Source organism: Erpetoichthys calabaricus, chromosome 13 (genome assembly GCF_900747795.2).
Source record: "Erpetoichthys calabaricus chromosome 13, fErpCal1.3, whole genome shotgun sequence".
Classification (NCBI taxonomy): domain Eukaryota; kingdom Metazoa; phylum Chordata; class Cladistia; order Polypteriformes; family Polypteridae; genus Erpetoichthys; species Erpetoichthys calabaricus.
Window position 1 is genome coordinate 141,204,613 of NC_041406.2, and position 23,819 is coordinate 141,228,431.

At 40.5% G+C, this 23,819-nt stretch overlaps 2 protein-coding genes across 2 annotated transcripts in view; one reads left to right on the forward strand and one right to left on the reverse strand.

The window, feature by feature from the left end:
- Positions 1 to 415: 415 nt before the first annotated feature.
- On the reverse strand, positions 416 to 7,211 carry utp23 (UTP23 small subunit processome component). Its single transcript, XM_028817547.2, is given in 4 exon segments — positions 416 to 671; positions 673 to 941; positions 3,098 to 3,272; positions 6,751 to 7,211. Coding segments are annotated over 4 exon segments (750 nt in total). The 5' UTR covers positions 6,939 to 7,211; the 3' UTR covers positions 416 to 553.
- Positions 7,212 to 8,017: 806 nt separating this feature from the next.
- eif3hb (eukaryotic translation initiation factor 3, subunit H, b) overlaps positions 8,018 to 23,819 on the forward strand; it is a 253,691-nt gene continuing 237,889 nt past the window's right edge. Inside the window, exon 1 of the mRNA XM_028817546.2 lies at positions 8,018 to 8,184. Within this exon, the coding sequence (XP_028673379.1) occupies positions 8,068 to 8,184 (117 nt within the window). The 5' untranslated portion in view covers positions 8,018 to 8,067. The remainder of the gene's footprint in view (positions 8,185 to 23,819) is intronic.

Genomic DNA, 23,819 nt, shown 5'->3' on the forward strand with positions numbered 1-23,819 from the left:
GCATAGTACAGCGACATACAACAAGATTTTGGAATAAAAAGTTACATTTATTAAAAGAAAACACACTTCAATTTACCTTTAAAATTCTGTGCATTTAACAAATCCCACCTGAAATCTTTTGACTTCAGCAAGTCTTTGGGCCTCAAGATTACTTGAATTCAAAAGCAGATTCTTAATGAGTGTCTAATGCCGTTAAGGATCAAAAAAAAAAAACCACTACCAGCTTGGCATTTTAATGAAAAAAGTTACTTGGCAGTCAGTATTACAAAAGATGACACCCTTCTAAATTGTTCTTTTACATGAGTTGTGTATACCTGAGTGGTTGTGAGGACACACTTCTCATCTATGCAAATGACCGTGTAGTGAATCTTGATTGTGCAAAGTACATTGGGTAGTTTGTGCCAATTTATTTTCAGTTCTCACCATAATGGCTGCCTCATTTCAACCATGTGTAAACAGTGTGGTGTTTCTACACAACCAGTTGACCTTTAGATATGCTGTCATGAAACTGATTGTCCATTGTTGAAAAGAATTGAGGACTATCTGTGTACTATTAAACCTCGACATTTTGCTTGTCACTATGCTGCAGCGTTGGTGCCCCGGATTTGTGTCTTCTGTGCCGGCTCCTCTTCTTCTTCTCGCCTGGTTTTGGTTGCAATGCTGGTGTTGCCTTTTTTTTTCTTTTTCAGACAGCTCAGTGGGTTAGGGCCACCTTTCCTCTTGCGTTTCTTACCTCTGGAGACTGGTTTTACCAGTCCCTGCTCTTGTTTCAGGGTGTCAATACTTTGCTGTTGCTGAGTGGTTACCAGTTGACCAGCCTGCAGGGCCTGGATGTGAGCAACTGAAGCTGAAGAGGGTTTATCCAATACGATTGTATTTTGAATGATGAAAATCAGGGGAACTCCAGGTGTCCTCTTTATGAAAGCAGTAAGCTCTTGGTCCTACACAACAGAAACACAAACATCCAATGTAATGTACCCAACACTGACTTGATTTAGTCACACCAGTTAATCTAACTTGAACATCTTTAGGGTTAAGAATTAAAAAATGAACGCAAATAAAATGTCAGACTGAGATCCGTCCCCAGGTCTCTCTAGAGCTTTGAGGCAGTGGGGCTGACCAACTTCACTTCCTGTATTTCTCTAGCATAAACATTTTTCTAACTTGCCATGCCATTAACAGAGCTTTATAGAATAAAGATGAACTGACTGTCAAAGAGCGGATACATTGGGAAGAACACTCGCATCAATTCTTGCAAAGAACCACAGACATACGGAATAAATTACCAAGAAGTGTTAGTGGAGAGCAGGACCTTCGGAACCCTCACATCTCCACGTGATGTTACTTTAGAGAATTGCAGTGAACAGGATGCATGAGCTTGTTGGTCCGGATAACCTGCTCTTGTCACAATTGTTTGAATGTTCTAATTAAGCAAATGAACTGTGGTGACGGACTCAATAACATAGAATGCGGTCTGATCTTGGCGCACTCAACGATGGATGCAATTAAAATGGCATAAGAGGAGAATCAAGGATGTGTTTTTTTCATAGAACAGTAGATCAGGTAAGTTGGATTTGTGTTCTGTATTAAATAAATGAATATTCCTAATTATTATAGTAACAAAAACTTGTGTTGTGTTGCAGGTTGGTTGGACATGCAAGGAAGAATTTCACCATACTCGGTACACATGATAATATCGCAGCTAACATGTTTATCGATAATTTGTTCTAGTAATGACAATATATGAAGTATTGATTGATTAAAATTTATGGCCACAGGCAATTTATTCTAGCAATGTAACAAGCATAAGAATGTCATGTAAAATACTAGTCCTTTCAAATTGAATCTTTACTGGGGTATGGCACAGTGGTTGCGCTGCTGTCTTGCAGTAAGGAGACCAGGGTTCAAGTCCCAGGTATTCCCTGCCTGGAGCTTGCATGTGTTTTCTCCAGCTGCTCTGGCTTTATCCCACAGTTCAAAAACGTGTTAGGTGGATTGGTAATGCTGAACAGAATCTGATGTGTGTGTGTGTGTTCATCCCACAATCCAGGGATTATTCCCGCCTTGAACCTGATGCTTGCTGGGATAGGTTCTGGCTTACTTACAGTCCTGCTCTAAATAAATGGGTTTTAGAAATGGATGGAGGATCTGCTGCAGTCATGGAAGACCACAGTGGCTACAAGTTTTCATTCTAATCTTTGTCTTAATTAATGACCAGTTTTTGCTGTTAATTTACTTCACTTAATTGCTTGGCTATTTAATACGACTCGGATCCATCAAATCAAGGGTGAACAATGTCAGTCCTGCAGGGCCGCAGTGACTGCAGGTTTTTGTTCCAACCCAAGTCGTTTATTGCTGAAGAAGTGACATTTTTCTGCTTCATTTTAGTTGTCTTGCTTGTTAAGATTTTGAACCCTTAGTAGCTTATTTTAGTCTTAAACAGTTGCATTTACTGTTTTTAATGGCTCCTTATTAGCAATAAGATGCTAATGACAAACTGAAAATTACTCCTCTGTTTTAGGCGTCTAATCATTTGCATATCCTTGGAAAGGAAAATAAATGTATGATTTAAGAATGACCTGACATTGAAGTGTTAAAAACACTAACCAGTCATGATATTAAATGAAACCTGTTATTGGCAAGCATTGTTTTTCTAAATAAGCAACTGGATAGGAACAAAAACCTGCAGCCATAGTGGACCCCTAGGACCGGTGTTAATCACTCTTGATCTGCTGTGTTGTATTTTTTTTATGATTTGTATCAAAGAGTTACGGTGCCATAGCAGACGTGCACTGAGTTTGCTTTGATATCCAGTGATTAGTTAAGGCTGCAGACTCGGCAACCAAGGGAGTGGCAGGGCAAAACATACCAGGCAAACTAGTGGAGCATGCCAATGGGTGATGGATGCTGAAGTCAGGCTCAGTTACTCTACAGCTTGTAAAGACATTTTCATAATATGCTCCATATATCAAGTAGTCAAAGGCTTTGTGACAGCCTAAAAGATGAGCAACACATACTGTAGGTTTAGCAGAAGAAACTGAGGAACCTGAATACTGAAATCTTCTTTGTTTCTACTTTCATTGTAAAGACAACTTACTTGTGTAGCCACAAAGTAATGGTGAGGGTTATGACCATCAATCATGGACTGGAGACACTGGGAAGCGCTGACTGGGCTTTTGTAATGAGGACAGTTCCGAACCTTGAACCTCTGCAAAATGATTTTTGCACCGTACAGCTCCTTTCCTAGTGCTTCCAGCTCTTTCAATACACAACTAAAAAGCAAAATAAAAATATCATTATTGTATATAGAGGGTGCAGAAAGCAATCTCAAACATGTTGGTCCATTAATCTAGAGAGAGAGAAATCATCTGTCAAAAGATAAAATTACCAGTGCCGACTTGATTATGAGCAAGTTCATCATTTTAGAAATCGCAAATAAATGTAACACTTCAAAACATGCAGTGCCATACGTAAGCCAAACACACGTTCATGAAGAGTAAAACACAAGGTGCCTTCAGGAAAAATGATCAAAAGGAATTAAAGTCAAGTGTGTGTGTGTGACATCAACCGACTCCAGGGGTTCACTCCTAATGGGATACGAGGGGTAAAAGCTACTCCTTTTCACAAGACTCATAGAAGATTAAACCAAACAGAATATTTCAAGGTCAGTGATTACAAATATGATGTCATTTCTGATCCTTTACTAGGGCTTTAAGGAAAAAACAACATAATTTCTACTACAACCGAGAATATTTAGACTTTAAACATTTAAATCTAAGCACACATTTTAATATTTCAAATATGTGACAACTAATCTTTATGTAAATTGACCTCAAAGTAAATCATGATGTTTCTTGTGAACACCCTGAATCAGGACGGCTTATGTCAATTCACACTTTTTTTTCCCTTTTTAAAATGACAGATTTCAAATTTTTGATTTTAGAGAAAAGCTGTAAGGCAAAGCTCTCAATTTACCAGTCGATCTATGTTCCTACCCTCACCTATGGTCATGAGCTATGGGTAGTGACCAAAAGAACGAGATCGCGAATACAAGCGGCTGAAATGAGTTTCCTCTGCAGGGTGTCTGGGCTCTCCCTTAAAGATAGGGTGAGAAGCTCAGAGTAGAGCCGCTGCTCCTCCGCATCGAGAGCAGACAGATGAGGTGGCTCGGGCATCTGATCAGGATGCCTCCTGGACACCTCCCTGGTGAGGTGTTCCGGGCACGTCCAACCGGGAGGAGGCCCCAGGGAAGACCCGGGACACACTGGAGGGACTATGTCTCCCAGCTGGCCTGGGAACGCTTTGGGATTCTCCCGGAAGAGCTAGAAGAAGTGGCCGGGGAGAGGGAAGTCTGGGTATCTCTGCTCAAGCTGCTGCCCCTGCGACCCGACCTCGGATAACTGGAAGAGGATGGATGGATGGATAGAGAAAAGTCAAGCAAAATGACCCCTTTTATTGGCTAACTAGAAAGATTACAATATGCAAGCTTTCAAGGAAACTCAGGCCCCTTCTTCAGGCAAGATGTAAATTTTTGATTTGATATACTTTGTTAATGGATGTGTTTGTGTGTGTCCTGCGGTGGGTTGGCACCCTGCCCGGGATTGGTTCCTGCCTTGTGCCCTGTGTTGGCTGGGATTGGCTCCAGCAGACCCCCCGTGACCCTGTGTTTGGATTCAGCAGGTTGGAAAATGGATGGATGGATATACTTTGTTAATCCTTGAGGGGAAATTGTGTTTTATGATCTTTGGGGGGTCAGTGTGTATGTAATCTCAAGATAGATAATACTTTGTGTCCCCATGGTGGAATTGAAATTTTACATAAGCTCTAAAAAATAAGTTAAAAAACTAAACTACCGCCCCCACCCAATACACAAAAACTTCTGACTTGGACAAAACTGAGCCGCTACTGTCAATACAGGCTTGTAGGTGGCAATAAGATAAAGTCAGACCTGCTCGGTTTGTGCCACAGGTTTATATTTTAAAGACATTAATATTTGGATAGTGCAGTGTCTATGAAAGGAACAGGCCTAATAGGCCTCAACTTCTAGTTTGAAGTCACCGGCTGTCAGAACGATTCACCATTAAGACGTTGCTACTGAGTGCATCAATTCTATTGCTGAATCAGCCAGGATGATGCAACTTACTTTCCCTGGCAGTGACGTGGGCAAAATCGATACGTTTTCTTTCTTTTTAATTTTCTTATTTTATTGTCATGATGTGTGTGGATATTTACTTATCTACCTATGTATGTATTTAAAGAGCTTCTGTAAAACAACAAAGTTTCCACTTAGGAACAAGTAAAGCTCTGTCTGTTCAATAATATTTATGCCTTAAAAAAAAGGACAAATTCAGTAAGTTTCATGTTTTTTTTTTTCCCCATAATGGGAATCCTGCATTTTATGATGAGCTTACGGGGACCGGAGTGGGCCAGGGAGTTTTTTTTTTGCCCCCCAATTTATAAAACAGGCTTCATTTTAGAAAGTAATTGTATATGGCAAACTAATATAGATTGTGAAGAAATAACTGACTTGAACAATACCACATTTGCCCCTTAATAGAAAAAGGCGCGTTACCAGGGTAGCTAGAATCATAAAGGACTCCTGCCAGTTTAAATGGCCAAGATCTGGCAGAAGCCTGTGTTGGCCTCGAATCAATAACAGAAAAGACTGAGAAAGAACTTCATTTATCAATCAATAGAAAATAAGTAATGAGTTATCTTGTCAAGAATTTCTCAAAACTGAAAAAATGTCATCTAATACTTACATGTGTTAACTATTATTCATTACACGCTGCAATACACCTGTACAGCACTGCACTGTGACTGTCAAGTCTGAAGTTATTTCTTAATTTTCTTCCTTCTTAGTTATTCTGGTGTGTGTATTAATACATACACACATTATATATATATATATATATATATATATATATAATAAAATACGCATACACACACACACGGATATACATATACAGCTGCATCTCACTAAATTAGAATATCATCAAAAATTAATTTCAGTAATTCTATTCAAAAAGTGAAACTCGTATAGATTACACACAAAGTGATATATTTCAAGCGTTTATTTCTTTTCATTTTGCTGATTATTGCCTACCCTACAGGTAATGAAACCTCAAAATTAAGTATCTCTTAGAATATTAAATAAGACCAATAAAAAAAAAAGATTTTTAATACAGAAATGTTGACCTACTGAAATGTATGTTAATGCACGCACTCAATACTTGGTCCTCCTTTTGCATGAATTACTGCATCAATGCATGACATACACTGTACATATAAATAAATTTCCCCCTGGCGACACGTTCCGTCTATTACTCTATTTACCAATTATCTTACCGGTAATGTGTGCGTGTTACACGGTTATAATTCGAGTACATGCGCATTGTTCATCTGCACCTTTAATTATCTCACACCCATTCTTTATGTATACTTTTTATTTTATTCTCCAGTTTCACTGGCCCGTATAGCTCGCTGTGAGTTTACGTGACAAATTAATCAAATCGAAGCCGTTAACTCCTCGATTAGCTCTGCAACTCCAGGGATTACCTCATACTGGCTCTACTTATTTATTATTCCCTGCTTATAGCGGACGTACGGCTTGATTGTCGAGAACTAGGCGTCGTAGGTCTGAAGGACATGGGATTCAGTTACCAGCGTCATTAATAAAAGCAGTAAAACATTTTGCAAAGGTAAACGATGTAAAGTGGTGGTTTGCTTCCATCGCCCTCTTCTACTTACTTTGTCGTACACAGCTGTACTTCCCCCATGAAATATTTCGGCATTTGTTCCTTGATTTGGATTTTATTCTTGAGCGCTGCTTGACAGAACGTGCCATCGACCAAAATTTGATATGGTTCCCGGAAATTAAAGTTATACTTATAGAAGCTGATATTCCTCTTGGCGTGTTTCTGTCTAGTTATCTTCATTTTGTGTGGTACAAAGTATCAAAATAATACATGGGGGACAAAAAAATAAAGACTTGTGCTACGCAGTCGCACGTCTTGTTTAAAAGCCCCAGACTTTCCAACTCCACGCCGGCTGTTTGCGCCTCCCCTCGAGCGCACACACACACACACGTCTTCTCTGTGCAGTCGCCTCTTCGGCCCCCAAGGCAACACATCAAGAAAAATTAAGGTACCGGAAAGGAAAGTGAAGAAGCAGACGGGTACACATGAGGGACTTTCTCTAAATTTTGTCTGACCTCCAGCATCGTGTTAAAAGGGTGTGCTATCGGATAATCGGGGGTGTCGAAGTCTGGGCCTGGAGGGCCACAGTGGCTGCAGGTTTTCATTCTAACCCTTTTCCTAATCAGTGGCCAGTTTACACAGCTAATTAATTCATTTGCCCTTTGTTTTAATAGCCCTGTTTTTAAGGATTCAGTGCTCTGACTAGATTAATTTTTTCATTAAATGACAGCCAAACAGAAATGAGATGTGAAGCGAGCCAACAGATGACCAGCTAAATTGGGTCTTCAAACTCTAACCAGTTTCTTAATAAGAAGCTGATTCTTGCTGTTAATTAAACTCGTTCTTTAATTCCATGGCTTGTTGCTGCTCTCATTCTGCCACAGCAGACATTTCAAAAATTGTTGCTTTTCTGTGTTTTCTAAGAACACCGTCAAAATGTTTTGGTGATCTGAGAAGATCAGTCTTACTGAGACCTTCACCTTTCTTTATTTTCAGATATTGTGGATCGCTGGTCGTGTGGGCAGCTCGTTTTGTGTCTCATTGTTTTGATGCTAATTAACGAAAAAGAAACAACAAAGGTGCTGAGTCAAGTTAATTAAAATTAAAGCAAAAGAAGTTAATTAGCAGCAAAAACTGGTCACTAATGAAGAAGATGGTTAGAATGAAAACCTGCAGCCACTGCGGCCCTCCAGGAGCGGAGTTCGACACCCCTGGGTTAGGTGGATATTCGTCGTAGAAACACAAGAGTCCAACTGTCGGAAGCCTTTTTTTAACCCTCTTGTTTCCAGCCGTCCTCCTGCTCTCCAGAACTATTTCCGGTAGCTTCTCCCGCCGCTTCCTTCTTTTGCTCTCCGCAAGTAGTAAAAAGATGGCATCTCGCAAAGAATCTGCGTCTACATCAGCCGGTACCGGAGGGTCAGCGACGACTTCGGGGACCAACAACACCTTGGACTCGCAGGTCAAGCAGGTCCAGATTGAAGGCCTGGTGAGTAGTGTTGTCTGATGAACCGGATGTTTTATAATCGGACACACAAAGTGTCCGCCGCATTGCTCACATGGAGCCGGCATCGCTGGTAATCGGTCTGTGGTTACAGCATGTCCGAATGGGAGCGTGAGCCGCCCTTCTGAAGCTTTAAGCGGAGCTCCGTAATTGTTTGGGCTTTTTCTTGTCTGTAATCTGTAGATTGTTTCGTTATGGGGCGCGACCGTGTTAAGTTGTGAGCACATGGGTATTGTAGCAGAGTTGCAGAATCAAGAATGTGAGATACAATCTGTTTACAGCAACATTCATGTGAGACAAAGACTGGGAAATAAGCACTTGTCTGAAGGAATTGTGGTGTCGTAGTTCGTGCGTTAGGCAGAAGGGAGACCTGTCCACATTTGTATTCACAGCTGAAAGCGCCTGAAAGTGTTTCGTCGGTTCGTTCTGCTTTGTCGAATTGGACTAAAGTTGCACAAATGGATGGCTGTGTCTGTCGATCTGTGGTACCCCATCAAAAAATACTACCTCACACTGTAGAAAGAAATGGAGGATTACTTTTTATTTATTTATTTATATATATAATATATATATATATATATATATATATATATATAATATAATAATTTTTTTTTCCAGTGAAATGTTTCTAAATTTTTATAATTTTATTGAATTATTTCCTGCCAAACTCGAAAACATTCTACAGAGACACAATGCCAAAATCATTTCCTTAATCTGGAAATGCTGTCAGCTGAATTTTTATCTCTCACTTTCAGATAGTGTATGTATGTATGTGTGTGTTTGTTTGTTACCGGCAATGTATGTAAGGCAGGCATTGTATAGAATGCCGAAAATTGAACGTCAAATTATGGAACGATTAATATTTCACACATTTCCTAGGCATTCTATGCAATGCCAAAAGACAAACCAGCAGAGTATAAAAATATAAAAATACTCCCGCAAATGCACAACAGCAATGAAGTGCAACTCAAAATGCCATTCAAGCCTTCCTAGTTGCGACAAGTAGGTTAATTTTTTTTCTCATTTTTTTTTCAGTAAGAAAGTTCTGTATTTTATTTGATATTTTTTCATTTATGTAATTTTTAATGAAGGCCTTTTCATGACTCTTTTTTCAAGTTTCACTTTTTTGTGCGAAAGACAATTAAGTGCAATTTAAAATAAAACTTTTTCCTTTCTTGTTGCAACGAGTAGGTTAATGTTTTTTCTCGTTTTCCTCAATAAGAGAGACCTATATTTTGTAATTTTTTTTTTTCATATACATCTTTTCAATAAAAGCCTTTTTATGACTCTCTTTTAATACTTTACCTAAATAGCATTTGTCATTCTATGTAATGCCTAGGGAAAGAATATATAATATTAAAATAATTTGGATATTTCATACTTTGCCCCAAAACGTCAGGAATTCTGTATATTGCCTTGGCATTCTATACAATGCCCACGTTTCATACATACATCCATCCATCCATTTTCCAACTTGCTGAATCCGAACACAGGGTCACAGGGGTCTGCTGGAGCCAATCCCAGCCAACACAGGGCACAAGGCAGGGAATCAATCCCGGGCAGGGTGCCAACCCACCGCAGGACACACACAAACACACCCACACACCAAGCACACACTAGGGCCAATTTAGAATCGCCAATCCACCTAACCTGCATGCATGTCTTTGGACTGTGGGAGGAAACTGGAGCGCCCGGAGGAAACCCACGCAGACACGGGGAGAACATGCAAACTCCTCGCAGGGAGGACCCGGGAAGTGAACCCAGGTCCCCAGATCTCCCAACTGCAAGGCAGCAACGCTACCCACTGCGCCACCGTGCTGCCCCACGTTTCATACATTGCCAGTAAAATAAATAAATAATAATAATAAAATTATATATATATATCTCATATCTCTCTCTCTTATATATATATATATATATATATATATATATATATATATATATATAGAGAGAGAGAGATTAGATTGAATCACCCTCTTTCCATCTATATATGTTTATAAGTGATTTATTTCACTTGTAAATCATTACAGAACAATGCAGTAAATGGTTTAGGTGAGCATGAAGTGTATTATGTAACTTTCCAAGTGCTCAATATGACCTCCTCCAGCATCAACATGATAGTCAAATTCATCTCATAGTTGATTGAGCGTGCCGGGTGTCACTGTACTCCGTACGGCTCTTTCAATGTGATTTTGGAGATCATACAGTGTTGTTGGGAGTGGTGTCACATAAACAGAATCTTTAACGTACCCCCACAATAAAAATGTTGCATGGCGTGAGATGTGGTGATCTTGGGGGCCAGAAGTGGCAAGCCAAATCATGGGCTCCTTTATGGCCAAGTCAGCGATGAGGGACATCGTTATTGAGAAATGCACGAACTCCCTGGTGCCAGACTGAAGGGAGCCATCTTCCGGTGACAGTCAGAAACCCTATGACCCCCTCTTTCGATAGGTATGTGATTGGTTACTAGGAGCCTCACAGTTGTAAATATATGGCACTTTGAAATCAGATGAATATGTCTGAATCACCCTCTGTGTGTGTATATATAATATATATATATATATATATATATATAAATAATATGGTTGAAATAGTTTACTGACAGTAAACTATTTCAACCATTCTATGATCTGCTCTTCACAAACTGAGGGCACCGTGGCGGACGTTAGCAGATCGCTGACCAACCACAAGCGTTACCTGGTAGGTAACCACCCATACAATCAGATTGTGACACAGACTTCGAATGCCGTGAATATATATATATATATATATATATATATATATATATATATATATATATTAATTGTGGACAGTTGGGGGCGTGCAGCTCTCCAAACCCACAGACACAGAGCCCAAGTCCAGCACACAACCCACGTTTATTAAGAGTGGGAAACGCTTTTGTTTTGTACCCACCTTATGCTACAGAGTGCCAACACACACAAATACACAGTCCCTTTCTTCTTCTCGTCTCTCATATCTGCCTCTTGTCCACCTCCAGTCCTGCTCTCGGCTGGGGCTTTCTGAACGGAGTGGGGCGGCCCCTTTTTATAGAGCACCCAGAAGTGTGGCGGTAGCCCTGCAGACGAGGGCTCAGCCGTTTGTAAGGCGCCCCCATAGCGGTGACCACGGGCACCAGCAGGTTTGAGCTTCTATGTTCCAAACTTGTGGCACAGTTGTAAGCTGTTGGATGGGGCAGGGCAGGGGGGTTATAGGCTGCCCTCTGTTGTCCCAGGGAGGTATTCCCTCATGCAAGCTCCTTCCCCACTGGTTATTTCCATTATGAGGGCATTCTGGCCAGGTAAGAATCCTGGCTGTCAGTTACAATATGTATATATACTAGCTGTGTCGGCCTGTGCTGTAATAATTCCAGTTTTTACTTTGAATGATGATGATGATGCTTTGCATACAAAATAAGGAAAGCTTATAAGCTCCGTCTGCGTTCTGCCAGCTGCCACTTGTTATTTATTGTTCAGCACCAGACATTGTTGACCCCACCTGATTGTGTTGGCAGCGTGAGGTTGACCTTAATGTATATTTTTAGAATCTGATTTTCTCTCACATATTCTCCAAGTAATCCTGCCATCTAGAGCCGAGCCTCTTATGACGAATATCACAAGTTTGGAAACTAAGTTTTGTAATGTGTAATTAATATTAATTGTGCTGTGGTTACCCGTTTTTTCTGAGCAGATACTGGAACTCCACTTTAGTGTGTTTTATCCTCCGTGGCGAGAATGCCCACCACCACGGTAAATGGAGAGGCTGTTAAATTGTGCCTGGGCAGCACATGGCCCTGTGACAAAATGCCAATTAGATTGTAAAAAAAAAAAATGCAACTTTTTTTTTTTTTTTAATAGGGGGGTGGGGGGGGAGTCAATATGTCACTGAATATTTAAGTAGACTCCAGTTGGTGAATGTGAATGCACCGTCTTCCCATGAGCTGCATTTAAATCCGTGTTTAATTTGCTCTTGTTTGTTGGGACTGCCATGAAGGCTCTTGAGTGGCAAAGGCAACGTGTTAAATTGTAAATCTGTATTTAGGAGAGGAGAGGAGCGGAGTGCAGACAAGAGCTCCCACCGTTAACCCTTAGCAAGCATAGGCAGTGCCTGCCAGAAGTTGGTTATTTTTGTTTTTTTGGTATTTAGAATGGGGAAAAAGAGAGTGCAGGGAGGGTGGAGTGGGAGGAGGAGTGCCCGGAGTGATTTGTGACAGACGGGTATTGGCAAGAGAGACAGGGAAGGTCTACAGGACGGTAGCGAGACCAGCTATGTTATATGGGCTGGAGACGGTGGCACAGGAGACAGAGCTGGAGGTGGCAGAGTTAACGATGTTAAGATTTGCATTGGGTGTGACGAGGATGGACAGGATTAGAAATGAGGACATTAGAGGGTCAGCTCAGGTGGGACAGTTGGGAGACAAAGTCAGAGAGGCGAGATTGTGTTAGTTTGGAGAGATGCTGGGTATAATGAGAGAAGGGTACTAAGGATAGAGCTGTGAGATAAGAGGAGGTGTATGGGTGTGCTGAGGTGGTGGGTGTAACAGAGCAAGATAACGAGGACAGGAAGAGATCCGCTGCAGAAACCCCTAACGGGAACAGTCAAACAAAGAAGACTAGATTAATCCTTGAGGGCAAATTGTCTTTATAAATGACCGCTGGGGTTCAGTGCGCCATTTGTACAGCACCTCCTAGAATAATTTTCAAGTTAAGCAGAGTAGGATCCCTTCTGGCAGTAACGGGATTTGAACCGGCAGCCTTCCAGATAACGGCGCAGATCTTTAGCCTCAGAGCCACTTCTCCGCCTGTGTTTGGAATATTCGTTCTCAGCAGTCAAAACTGACCTTCCTAATTTAAACATTTTTGTAGCAAAATGATAACGTTAGCAATAGTGCATCACTTAAATGAAACGCTCTGTAAACATATACAGGGGGTCCTCGGGTTACAACGTCTCAACATATGACGTTTCGAGTTTACAACGCTCACTCCCATAAAAACTTAAAAAAAAAAAAAAAAATTGAGATGTGAGAAGGAATAAAGGTAAGGATTTTTTTTACACTCCTTTTTCCTGTTACTACAGTGCAGTGTACAGTACGGTATATTTATGTCCTTTTCCTTTTTCTGTGGCTTACTTGTGTGTTTGTGTTCTAGATTATGGTTTTGCATAAGTAAGTGACTTAGGCTAGGGTGTGTTTCGACTTACACCAAAATTTGGGTTACATCACTGTTGTAGGAACGGAACTGTGTCGTAACCTGAGGACCCCCGTATACATTTTTATTTCGATTAAAGTTTAGTCACGATGTCAAAATCTCACTTTCAGTGAGAAAGTAATACACAATGCGGAAAGATTCTTTGGTCTGATGAGGCAAATGTTGAAGTCCAGCAAAGACCCGACGCTGCTCATCGCTTGCTTAATATCATCTACACAACCTTTTTTTGGCCATGCCCCACCTAGGCCTCTCTAAAATCATGATGTCCCCCACTGTAACATATACCTTTATTCTTATTATTACCTATTCAAAAAAGTGAACTCCTACTCACGTGGAGGAAGCCCATAATGTCATTCATTTGGTCTAAACAAGAACATGGAAACAAAAGAGGGAAAGGAGAGTTGAAGTACTGACAAAGAAATCACGAAGAAATTGTTAAACAATATGAAATACAGTTTTGAGAACATATAGTAAGAGACGTGATATACATCAATATAAAATAACTTTAATGACAGCTTTTTCTGTAATATTTTGATCATTTGATATTTTTGTTATATTGCAAAATTCTATGATCATTGTTACAATTCATATTATTTTAACGGTAAAAACGATTTCCAAGTAGAAGAACCCAAGCTGGTTGTAAAGTTATAACTTAAAGGGTTCTTCACCATCCCTTCTATGTTTATATAAATATATACATGTCTCTGTAAAAAATAAAAATAATTTTTAACAGTGAATTTCTGTTTTTTCATTTTATAAATTAATATACCTAAATTCTCGAATTGCCCCCCTCCATCCATCCATCCATTATCTAACCCACTACAGTATATCCTAACTACAGGGTCCTGGTGGCTGCTGGAGCCAATCCCAGTCAACACAGGGCACAAGGCAGGAAACAAACCCCAGGCAGGGTGCCAGCCCACCGTAGGGCACAGATTGCCCCCCCCTAAAAATCAAATTGCCCCCCCAGTGGGGCATGCGCCCCATGTTGGGAATCACGGATCTATACGGTGAAGCATAGCTGTGGCAGCTTCTTGCTATGGGGACAATGAGTCTGGTCACAATTGGGGGAAAGAAGAATGCAGTTCTCTACAGAGATGTCCGACCTGCTCCAGAGTGCACACCACATCAGACTGGGGGCAATGGTTCACTTTTTCAACACGACTGAGCCAAAGCACACAGCCGAGACAATGCTGGGGTGGGTTAGGGAGACGTTTCTGACTGTCGTTGAGTGGCCCAGACTTAAACCCCAAAGCACACGTGTGGGGAGTCCTGAAGATGACGGCTTACAGACACTTGCCATCCGATGTATTGGAGCCTGAGAGGATCTGCCAGAAAGAATGGCATAAACTGCCCAAATCCAGAAGTGCAAGGCTTGTAGAGGCTTACAGTATCCAAGAACACTCCAAGCTGTTCTCACTACTCCTAGGAAAGAGAGATTTCCGTTTATGGTGTCTAAAATGTTTTCACTTTGTCATTAATCGGGTGTTGAGTGTAGGCAGAAATGGCAAATGTGTCTATTTAAAAGGAAATCTTCAACACAATAAAATGTGCAGAAAGTCTGAACATTTCCTAAACGCACTGTCCGTATATTTTCATTTTACATTTTGCTGCATGTTATTTTGGGCTTTACGTCCAGTATACTGTATATTTAAAAATGTGCAGCACCTTGGGCTAGAAAATTGTAAATTATGTTGGGTTTGGCGTCGCCCTGATGAACACCAGATAGCTGGAGCTGGAACACAAAACGTGGTCGTGTTCAGAAGTGCCAGGTGACTTTCTGGGCTTTGCATCACAAAGTCAACATTTATTATTTGGGGGGGGGGCGGGTGTAGACGGACTTCAGTTTGGACTTAGTTGTCCAGATACTTGATGGTAAAATTCCACGTTCTGCAATCATTGTCAGCTTTTTCTCCCTCTTGCAGTCCCTCTGGCTAACACAGATACACCTCCATACCCATCCATAATTAACAGGAAAATGGCTGCCGCATTCTACCTATAAAATGCAATTTGCATTTGCCTCCCAGCATGCCCTTGAGCAGAATAATGATGACGTCTGCTCCTAGTACAATAGCTTTCTGCACTTTTATAAAGTAGTACACTGCTTGTAGATAAAGGATTGTATTATTAAGAGATTAATTAGACTAATTAGGAATGCTTTATGCTAGAATTTAATGTTTTAATCAGCAGTGTTCATTGTTACTGCAGTTTTTCTCCCTGCCCTGTTACTTTTAATAGTTTAGCTCCACTTTAGCAGACATGAAAGTTGTAATTCTAATGGTATCAGTTATTAAGAATATAATTTAAGTATTGTTTCTGTGTTCTTTAATTTCTCTAATTTTAGAACTGTAAGATAATGTATTGGTTTTTGCTGAAAAGATTTCTCTCGTCATTTAGGTGCAGAGCCCATTGGTTCTGCAGCAAGACCTACACGAGGACTAATTAGCTTGGCTGCGTTTTTCATCGGAATTTGAATACTGTGGTAATCGTCTCCGTTAACCTAAACCATGTTAAGTTACTTAGAAATGTGAATGGTTGAAAAATAACCTGCTGAAGGCAGCTGATTTTTATTTTTTTTTGGTTAGATGTTTGCCGCTCTACAGTGTTTTTTCAAAATCGCTTTGCATACAGGGAGACAAATTGTCCTCTCAGCCTAATGTTTCTTCACATCCTGAGGTCATTTTCCATTCTTGAAAGGGTAATTTTAGAATTCGGCAGGATTGTTTTTTGAAAAGTTACTCTTTCAATCTGTAGTCATTACTTTTAATCATTACACTTTTTTTTTGTTCAGTTTTTAACATCCATTTTCACTTAGGCGGAATGTTTTCATCACAGAAATTGTCCGATCTTTGGCACTTGGATATTTAATAATGTTGAAGTGTATGGACAACCTAACTTTAACCTGAGAGTTCTGTTATTGACACATTTCCTCAAAATCAAATGTAATATGTTATCCTTTATATTATTTCGCTTGTGTCCATCGGTGCTCGATATAAACGGTTGCCACAGCTACTATATCCCTTCACAACAACAGCGAGGAATCTGTGTTCCTGGCAGAGTTTTGCTCTCAGGCTTATTGAGCCTTCAGTTCTTCACTGTGACCGATTTTTATCGACTGTGGTATTTGACTGTTCATTCGGTGCACAATTTGTTACTCACTGAAACTGCATTATGACACCACCATTTTACACCTCCTTTTTCCATCACTTCAACATAAGCCTCCGATAAAATGAAAAGGCACATACAGCGTAGCTGCGACCAACAGAAATGCTCTCACCGGCCTACATACTCACACCAACACACAGAAGCAGAAACCTTGATCTCACGCCGGACCAACCAGCACAGGCAAGATGCCTTAGAACAACAAAGACAACGTGGGACAAACCAGAGCGACATTATCCGAAGATCAGCTGCGACAAGTCTCGCACATGTGAACAAAAAACGAATCACACGCACAACCTTTCTGAAGAGCAGCGGCAAACTGCCAGACAACGAGAAACATTACGATGGAAAAACTACAGGGATTCCATAACACTGACCACTCAAAATAAGATATTCCCTTTATATTACCGCATGGGCATTTCAGTTTGTTTAGCGTATTGTATGACTATCACCAAGTCACAGCAACACACGTTTAATCCAGGGCTGTTGGAGACAATTTTGGGTACCTGGAGTCAGGCAAAAATGTACCGACTCCTAATAAATTTAAATTGTAATGAAAAAAAAAATACAGCAAGTTCAAATGTCCCATTTCGCAAACAATAGTCCTAATGAAGTACTTCTCTGATGTAAGAATAAAGCCCAGTGCATAGTTGTGTTACTACTAGTGTGAGCTATTCTGCAACCTGACATTCACATATTGTTATCTGGATTATGGTACAGTGGAACCTCGGGTCACAACCGTAATTTGTTCCAAAACTCTGGTCGCAACTTGATTTGGTCGTGACCCGAAACAATTTCCCCCCAATAGGATTGTATGTAAATACAATTAATCTGTTCCGGACCGTACGAGCTGAATGTAAATATATATATATTTTTTTTAGATTTTTAAGCACACAAATAGTTAATTATACCATAGAATGCACAGTGTAATAGTAAACTAAATGTAAAAACATTGAATAACACTGAGAAAACCTTGAACAACAGAGAAAACTAACATTTCAAGAGTTCACGCTAATAGCCTTACGAACCGCTCGCTGTAAACTTTTTTTTAATGAGTTGTAAGCACAGGGGAAAAAAAATTTACATTTGAAAAATCCGTAATTATACAAAAACTAACCATGAACAACCAAGAAAACTAACTTGCATGAGTTGAGTTCTGGCATGAAGGAAGTGAGGAGGAACTGGGTGGAGAGGAGATTACAGTTTTGAGGTAAAGTCCCTCTGCGCGATGCACGTCTGACCGAGAACAATGTACTGTACAGGGAGAGACTGAACACGTGCGGAAATCATCGGCACGTACGTACTGGAAGGGAAACGAAATAGAACACAGAGTTCACAGCGAATGCACAGGGAGAGACTGAACACGTGCGGAAGTCACCGGCACGTACGTACTGGAAGGGAAACTGGCTTGTTCGTCACCCGAGTGTGTGGTCGTGAACAGATGCAAAAGTTTTGCAAACTTTTTGGTCATAACCCGATTTGTACGTGTTCCAAGACGTTCATGACCTGAGGTTCCACTGTACATGACAAAAAGTGTTTTTATTTTATTTCAGATATAATGTGATTAACAAGTTCATGTGAGTGTAAAAAAGTGTAATGATGTAGGTGGAGGTGTGTGCTGTGGCCTGATGTCTTTTGTTTAAACTGGCCAATACGGTAGAGAGTCCGCTTCCTAGCCAGTAGTTCTGTGGTTAAATGACGTGGATGTTGCCTTCCTTCAATCGACATGGAAAATACATTAGCATATTAAATACAGAGGAGTCAGAGTCAGAAGTACCGAAAACTAAGGAGTCGGAGGATTTATCTACTGACTCCACAGCCCTAGTTTAATCACGTTGGAGTTTATTTGCCAGGCCCTGTTTTTACCCACGGCCAGTTGTACACAACATTTTCCAGAGTTGCATCGAAACCCGGGTTAAATGTAAAGATACTTGTGGGTTACACACAGGGGAATATTTTCGCTGACAATAACGTTCATGCATCAAATTACATTTTCTGACAATTATTATAGATGTCGGTATACAGTACTACATTACCTGACGGCCACACTTCACACATACTGACTTACGTGTGCCCTGCATTGCCCTTCTTATCCAGTATGTTCTGTTAACCTGTTCATGTGACACTTTGTATTGTAAATATTCTTGCTGTTACATCCTATACTAATCATGTGACTGTTCTAATCGGGAGTCCTCAAGTCTCTATTTATTAAAATAACCTTTCTTACTGTAATGTGTGATGTTCTTCTCTCCCTCATCATCATTTCATTAACATTTTTATTCTTGTGAAATTTTCACAAGCACGATTTGCTAGTTTTCAACTTAGTAAATCGTTATTCGGGTGGCACTGTGGTTAGAACTGTTGCCCCACTCTTCTAATTTCCTGTAGGCTTGCATGGTATAAGAACTGGAAAAAGTACCTAAAATCCCAAATTTTAAAACAGTACAGTACTAGCATTTTGGGATTTTCTGCATTGGACGTAAACATCGGCTCTCCTCTCAATCTCCCCTTCCCATTGACAATCGCGTTTGCAGTTGTGGAAAAACGTACATTTCGTAGACTTCAAAAAAACTGAACTACCTCTTTCTACGTGATTGGAACTTTACGAGGTTTTCCCCTCTTGATTTGGTGTGATTGGACTTCATGGAGATATAATGCCTTTGCTTGGATCAGGGGTTCACATGTTCAGCGTTGCTTTGACATGATCAGGATTTGCCATTGACCCCAAAATCCTTTGACACGTTTCGGACTTCACCGGGTTTATCACACAGGACTGTCTGGAGGACAGTGGTGTTGAGTGCGGCACACCAGTGATTTTGGAGTTAGCCATTTTGTTAGCGGTGCCAAGGTCCGAGAGTTGGTTGTAGTGTCCTATATTCAAATCCCACAAATGGCCGTTTATTTGTGTGGACTCTACATGTCCTTCCTGGGTTTGTTTGGGTGTTGGTGTCTGCATGAGTAGGCCCTACAGCGGAGTGGCGGCCTTTGCCCCTGATGCTGATGGAGACAGACTCTGATCCCTTGTGATACTAAACTGGATGCCAACAAAAAGGAATCCCAAATGCAAACACATTTCCAATACAATGTCCAAAAAAAGTCCTAAAACGGAACAAGGGTTCAAAACATCCAGAAATTACAAAAACGCACAGAATAATATTTTTTGGGACTTTCATGCTTGGCATCTCTCTAGTTCATAACACTGGTCCCGTGAAACCAAGATGAGTGTCATGTCTGGAGGAGACCAGGCATCACTCCTCACCTGCACTGTACCATTTTAAGAGTGAAGCATGGTGGTGGCATGGAGTAAAACTTTGGAAAATTAAGAAAACATTTACACTACAGATAGTTTTATGACTATCAGTGGGACATCTCATAGACTCGAACTGGAGTCTGTTAACGCCATTGTTCCACCACACACCGGTTTAGGCTCCCTTTATAACTTCACAATATTGCAAAGTGCTGCTTTTAAAAAGCACGGGTTTAATGCAGTTGGAGTCTACTAATGTCTGTAGTTGGATTCTGTCATCACCGTTATTTTTTTAATGCGAGTCTAAATTGAATAAAAGAGTGACTCTGAAGTAACAAAGTTGAAAACGCTCCATCTTTCAGTTAATGAAGTCCCCAAACGCACCTTCACGTTACACCACACGTGGTCTTTCAGACTTTTATTTTGGTCTGACACGTCCTGTAAATCATTTTTTTTTAGTGCAAACTGTACAAGCTGTGAGCTGATTGTCGCCAGTATTGTAGACGCAGAGATAATCTGTTAAATGTGTTATGAATGAGTAGCCAGCCTCTCTTTTTTTTTTTTTTTTTGTTTCTGCAGACGTATGTGTTTTCAAACGTTCCCTTGGCTGTCAGGGTCTTGTCCTCTTCCCAGAACTTGGAAGCAGAATTACTTGTCAGCCTGAAAGTGGAAACCTTGCTAAAAAGGGAAATGGCTTTGTAAATGTTCATTACTGTCTATCATCCTTTTCTCTTAAATTCAACCTACACGACCGGTCAAAAGTTTAAGGACACCTCAAACTCGGTTCTCTTCAGTTTTTATGGAGATGCACGCAATTTAATGTCTTAATGTTTCATGAAATCAAGGCATAGAACAAATAAAACAAAAATGCAAGTCAAGGAATCATTAAGTGTACAAAATGCTTTGGATTCGTCAAAGTAGCCTGCACTTTTTACTGATCTAACATCCAAACTGGGGTGATTCCGTTTTGATTCAGAATGCTAGTCCACCAACTCCTGAGCATCACACTTCCTCCTCCATGTTTGACAGTTGGTGTCGCACACAGAGGAACCATCCTTTTACCATCTCGATGGGGTACTGATGAACCAAACATTTCAAATTTGGGTTCATCGGTCTTTAACACTTTGTCTTACAGCCTGCAGTAGTCCACAGCTGGTATTTCAAGGCCCTGTTTGGTCCTTTAAGGAACGGCTTTCTTCCTGCCACTTGCCCAATCAAACCTGCAGCACAAAGTCGACCTGCACTGTTAAGCTGTTGTGGTGTGAAGCATCTGTGATCACGCCAGCTAGTGACCCTCAGAAACTTGTCTTCTGATTGGCTTGCGACTTTGGCTCTTCCAGTCCGTTTCTTCCAGTTTCCGATTGCCTTTGGATTATGTCGGACACCACTGGACTCGCTAACACTGTTTCCCTAAATGAAAGGCCTACACTTGTGCTCTTGTCTCATATATTATATTTGTTAATTGCCATTATCACTGAAATACAGTACACCCCTAAAATTCGCGGGGGTTACGTTACTAGAGCACCCGCAAATTGTGAGAAACCGCGACTTTTGAATGTGGTTAAAAAATACCTTTTTCAATGCCTATTTTTATAGTTTAAACCCTAAACACAGTATGCCCCCAAAGCACTTTAATTTCTTTGCAAACTCCGCTTAATACATTACATTCTGTTTTTAGGTAATGTATTAAAGGTAAACCCATCTATTGTGCAGTACTGTACTGCTATGTCTCCCACGGTGCCAGAATGTAAAATCCCGATGTTTCCGCTATACGTACTGTAATTCATGCAAGCGCGTTTTCTTTGGTATGCACTATTGTTTTCTTTGGTATAAATAGAGTAAATACATCATAATTTCATTTAATTAAAATTCAGTAAAACGTATGGGTACTCACCAATGACGAATGATATTGATGATGAAGTAGCTGTGCAGTACAATGCACAGGATTTAAAACTCCTCGGGTGGTGCCACTTCTTCAGGAGGAGTCGTATCTTTGGATGGGTCTTTGTCTGGTGGGGTTTCATGTTGGCTTTTCTTTATAGATTTCAGGAACATTGTGATGGGAAGTTGCTACATTGTCTCCTGTAGCGAACTGCTGGTACAATTTCCATGCTTTTTCACAGATGATGTTACCGTCCAAGGGCATGTTCTTCTTCCTGCAGTCGGTGATCCACAATGTCAAGGCAGATTCCATCTTTACGATATTTTTATTCCTTACAGTCATTACCCTTTTGGCACTATCACAGAAACTTACAGATACGGTTCTCCGGATCGCTGCCTCGTTCTTCTTTATGTAGCGTGCGGTGCTTTAATTAATGCCGTAGTGACACGTTACTGCAGCATAACTTTTTACTTCCCAGAGCAAATCTAGTAGTTCAACCTTCTCCTGGAGTGTTTTAAACTCCTTCTGGTGCTTAGGCTCAGTGTCGGAAGCTTTAGAAGGTGCAGGGCATTTCGTCGACATCTTGTGTGTTTAAGAATAACAAAACAATAACAAAATGGAAAACACGAGGGCACTCGGCTGGAGACGCGTCACAAAGCAGCAATCAATCAGCAGCAAGGAGAAATGAATAACGCTCTCAGATTGGCTACTTTCGCCATCCCAAACCGCGTTTCCCTCAGCGGTTGCCTTCTGTTCTCTCTACAGCACAGTATTGCCGCAAAAAAAAACCATAAAAAATTGCGGAGGATATTTGCGCTTTCCGCTAACAATTAATAGTTCGATTCTAAGGAAAAATCCACGACTGAGTCCGCGAACCCTGAACCGCAACTTCGCTTAGGTCTACTGTATTGTCCAAGTTGTACTTCAGAGGGTGTAGTAACACCATCTGCTCCAACTCTAATTTAAGACAGGCAGACTGAGGGTTTTGAAGTAATCAGCAGAAGTTGGGACACCTGTGCAAATTGTTTGCTTCAACTTGCAAGGCTTCATTTACTTTAATTGCTGCAGAACATCTGTAGGTTGTAACCTATTAGTTGAAGTCCCATTTGTAATATTCAGAAATTTCCTTTTTTCTGTTTTTTGCTCACCTAAACTTTAAATATAAACCTCTGGCAGTTTACTGCTTATGTGTTTGCCGTTTTTGGTCATTCATTCCATTTCATCTGATTAAATCTGAAGAAAAACTGGAAAAAACTGAGGTGTTCTAAAACTTTTGACTGGTACAGAATATACCATATTTTTCACTCCATAAGACACACCTAGGTTTAGAGGAGGAAAATAAGAATAAAAATATTCTGAACCAAATGGTGTACTAATATGTTTAATAAAATTATAGCAGAATAATATTTCAACCATGTAAAGTCAACAGCGGTATTAAGAACCAGCATCACTGTCATTAACAAATCTTAAATTATTCTTGAGGCAGATTGAAGACTTAAGTGCCAGCTTAAGTGAAAAATGAAGGAAAACGTACTAAGTGAGTGCAACACAAACACGGACTTAATCAGTTTTAACGCAAAAATATGCCGACGAAAGAAGAGAAGAAGCAGGCCGCTCAGCAAGCACGTCAACCTCTGAGCAAACGAATGCTAAACATACAGAGAAAGAGGAGGAAAGCCAGGTTTGCTGAAGTCCCGTGTATTCATGCAGTGCGCCGTTCCTGTCTAGTAATATATAAAATCCAATGTCTGTCTGCTTTTCACGAGAGAACTACTTCACGGATTTAGATCGGGTGTTTCTCTGTAACTTGCTTGAACATTCTGGTTGATTTTGCGACTTCTCATTTTGCTTTGTGTCATAGTTCGCTTGCGGTATCGATTTTACTTGCACGAATCAGGTCCGAGGGGAGGTGGCCCTCTTCACTCATGTACCAGCCTTGGGGTGTTCCTTAACTCCGATTAGCTAGTGAACAAGAGAACAATTGAATTCAACTTAAAATTAAGTGTTACTTAGGTCTTGATGAGTTTGAGTTTGGATATTCTCTTAAGTGTGTGCCGCATTGAAAAGACAGATTTGCAATTCAGATTGTGGATCGTGATTTTTGTGATATGATTTTTTTTTTTTT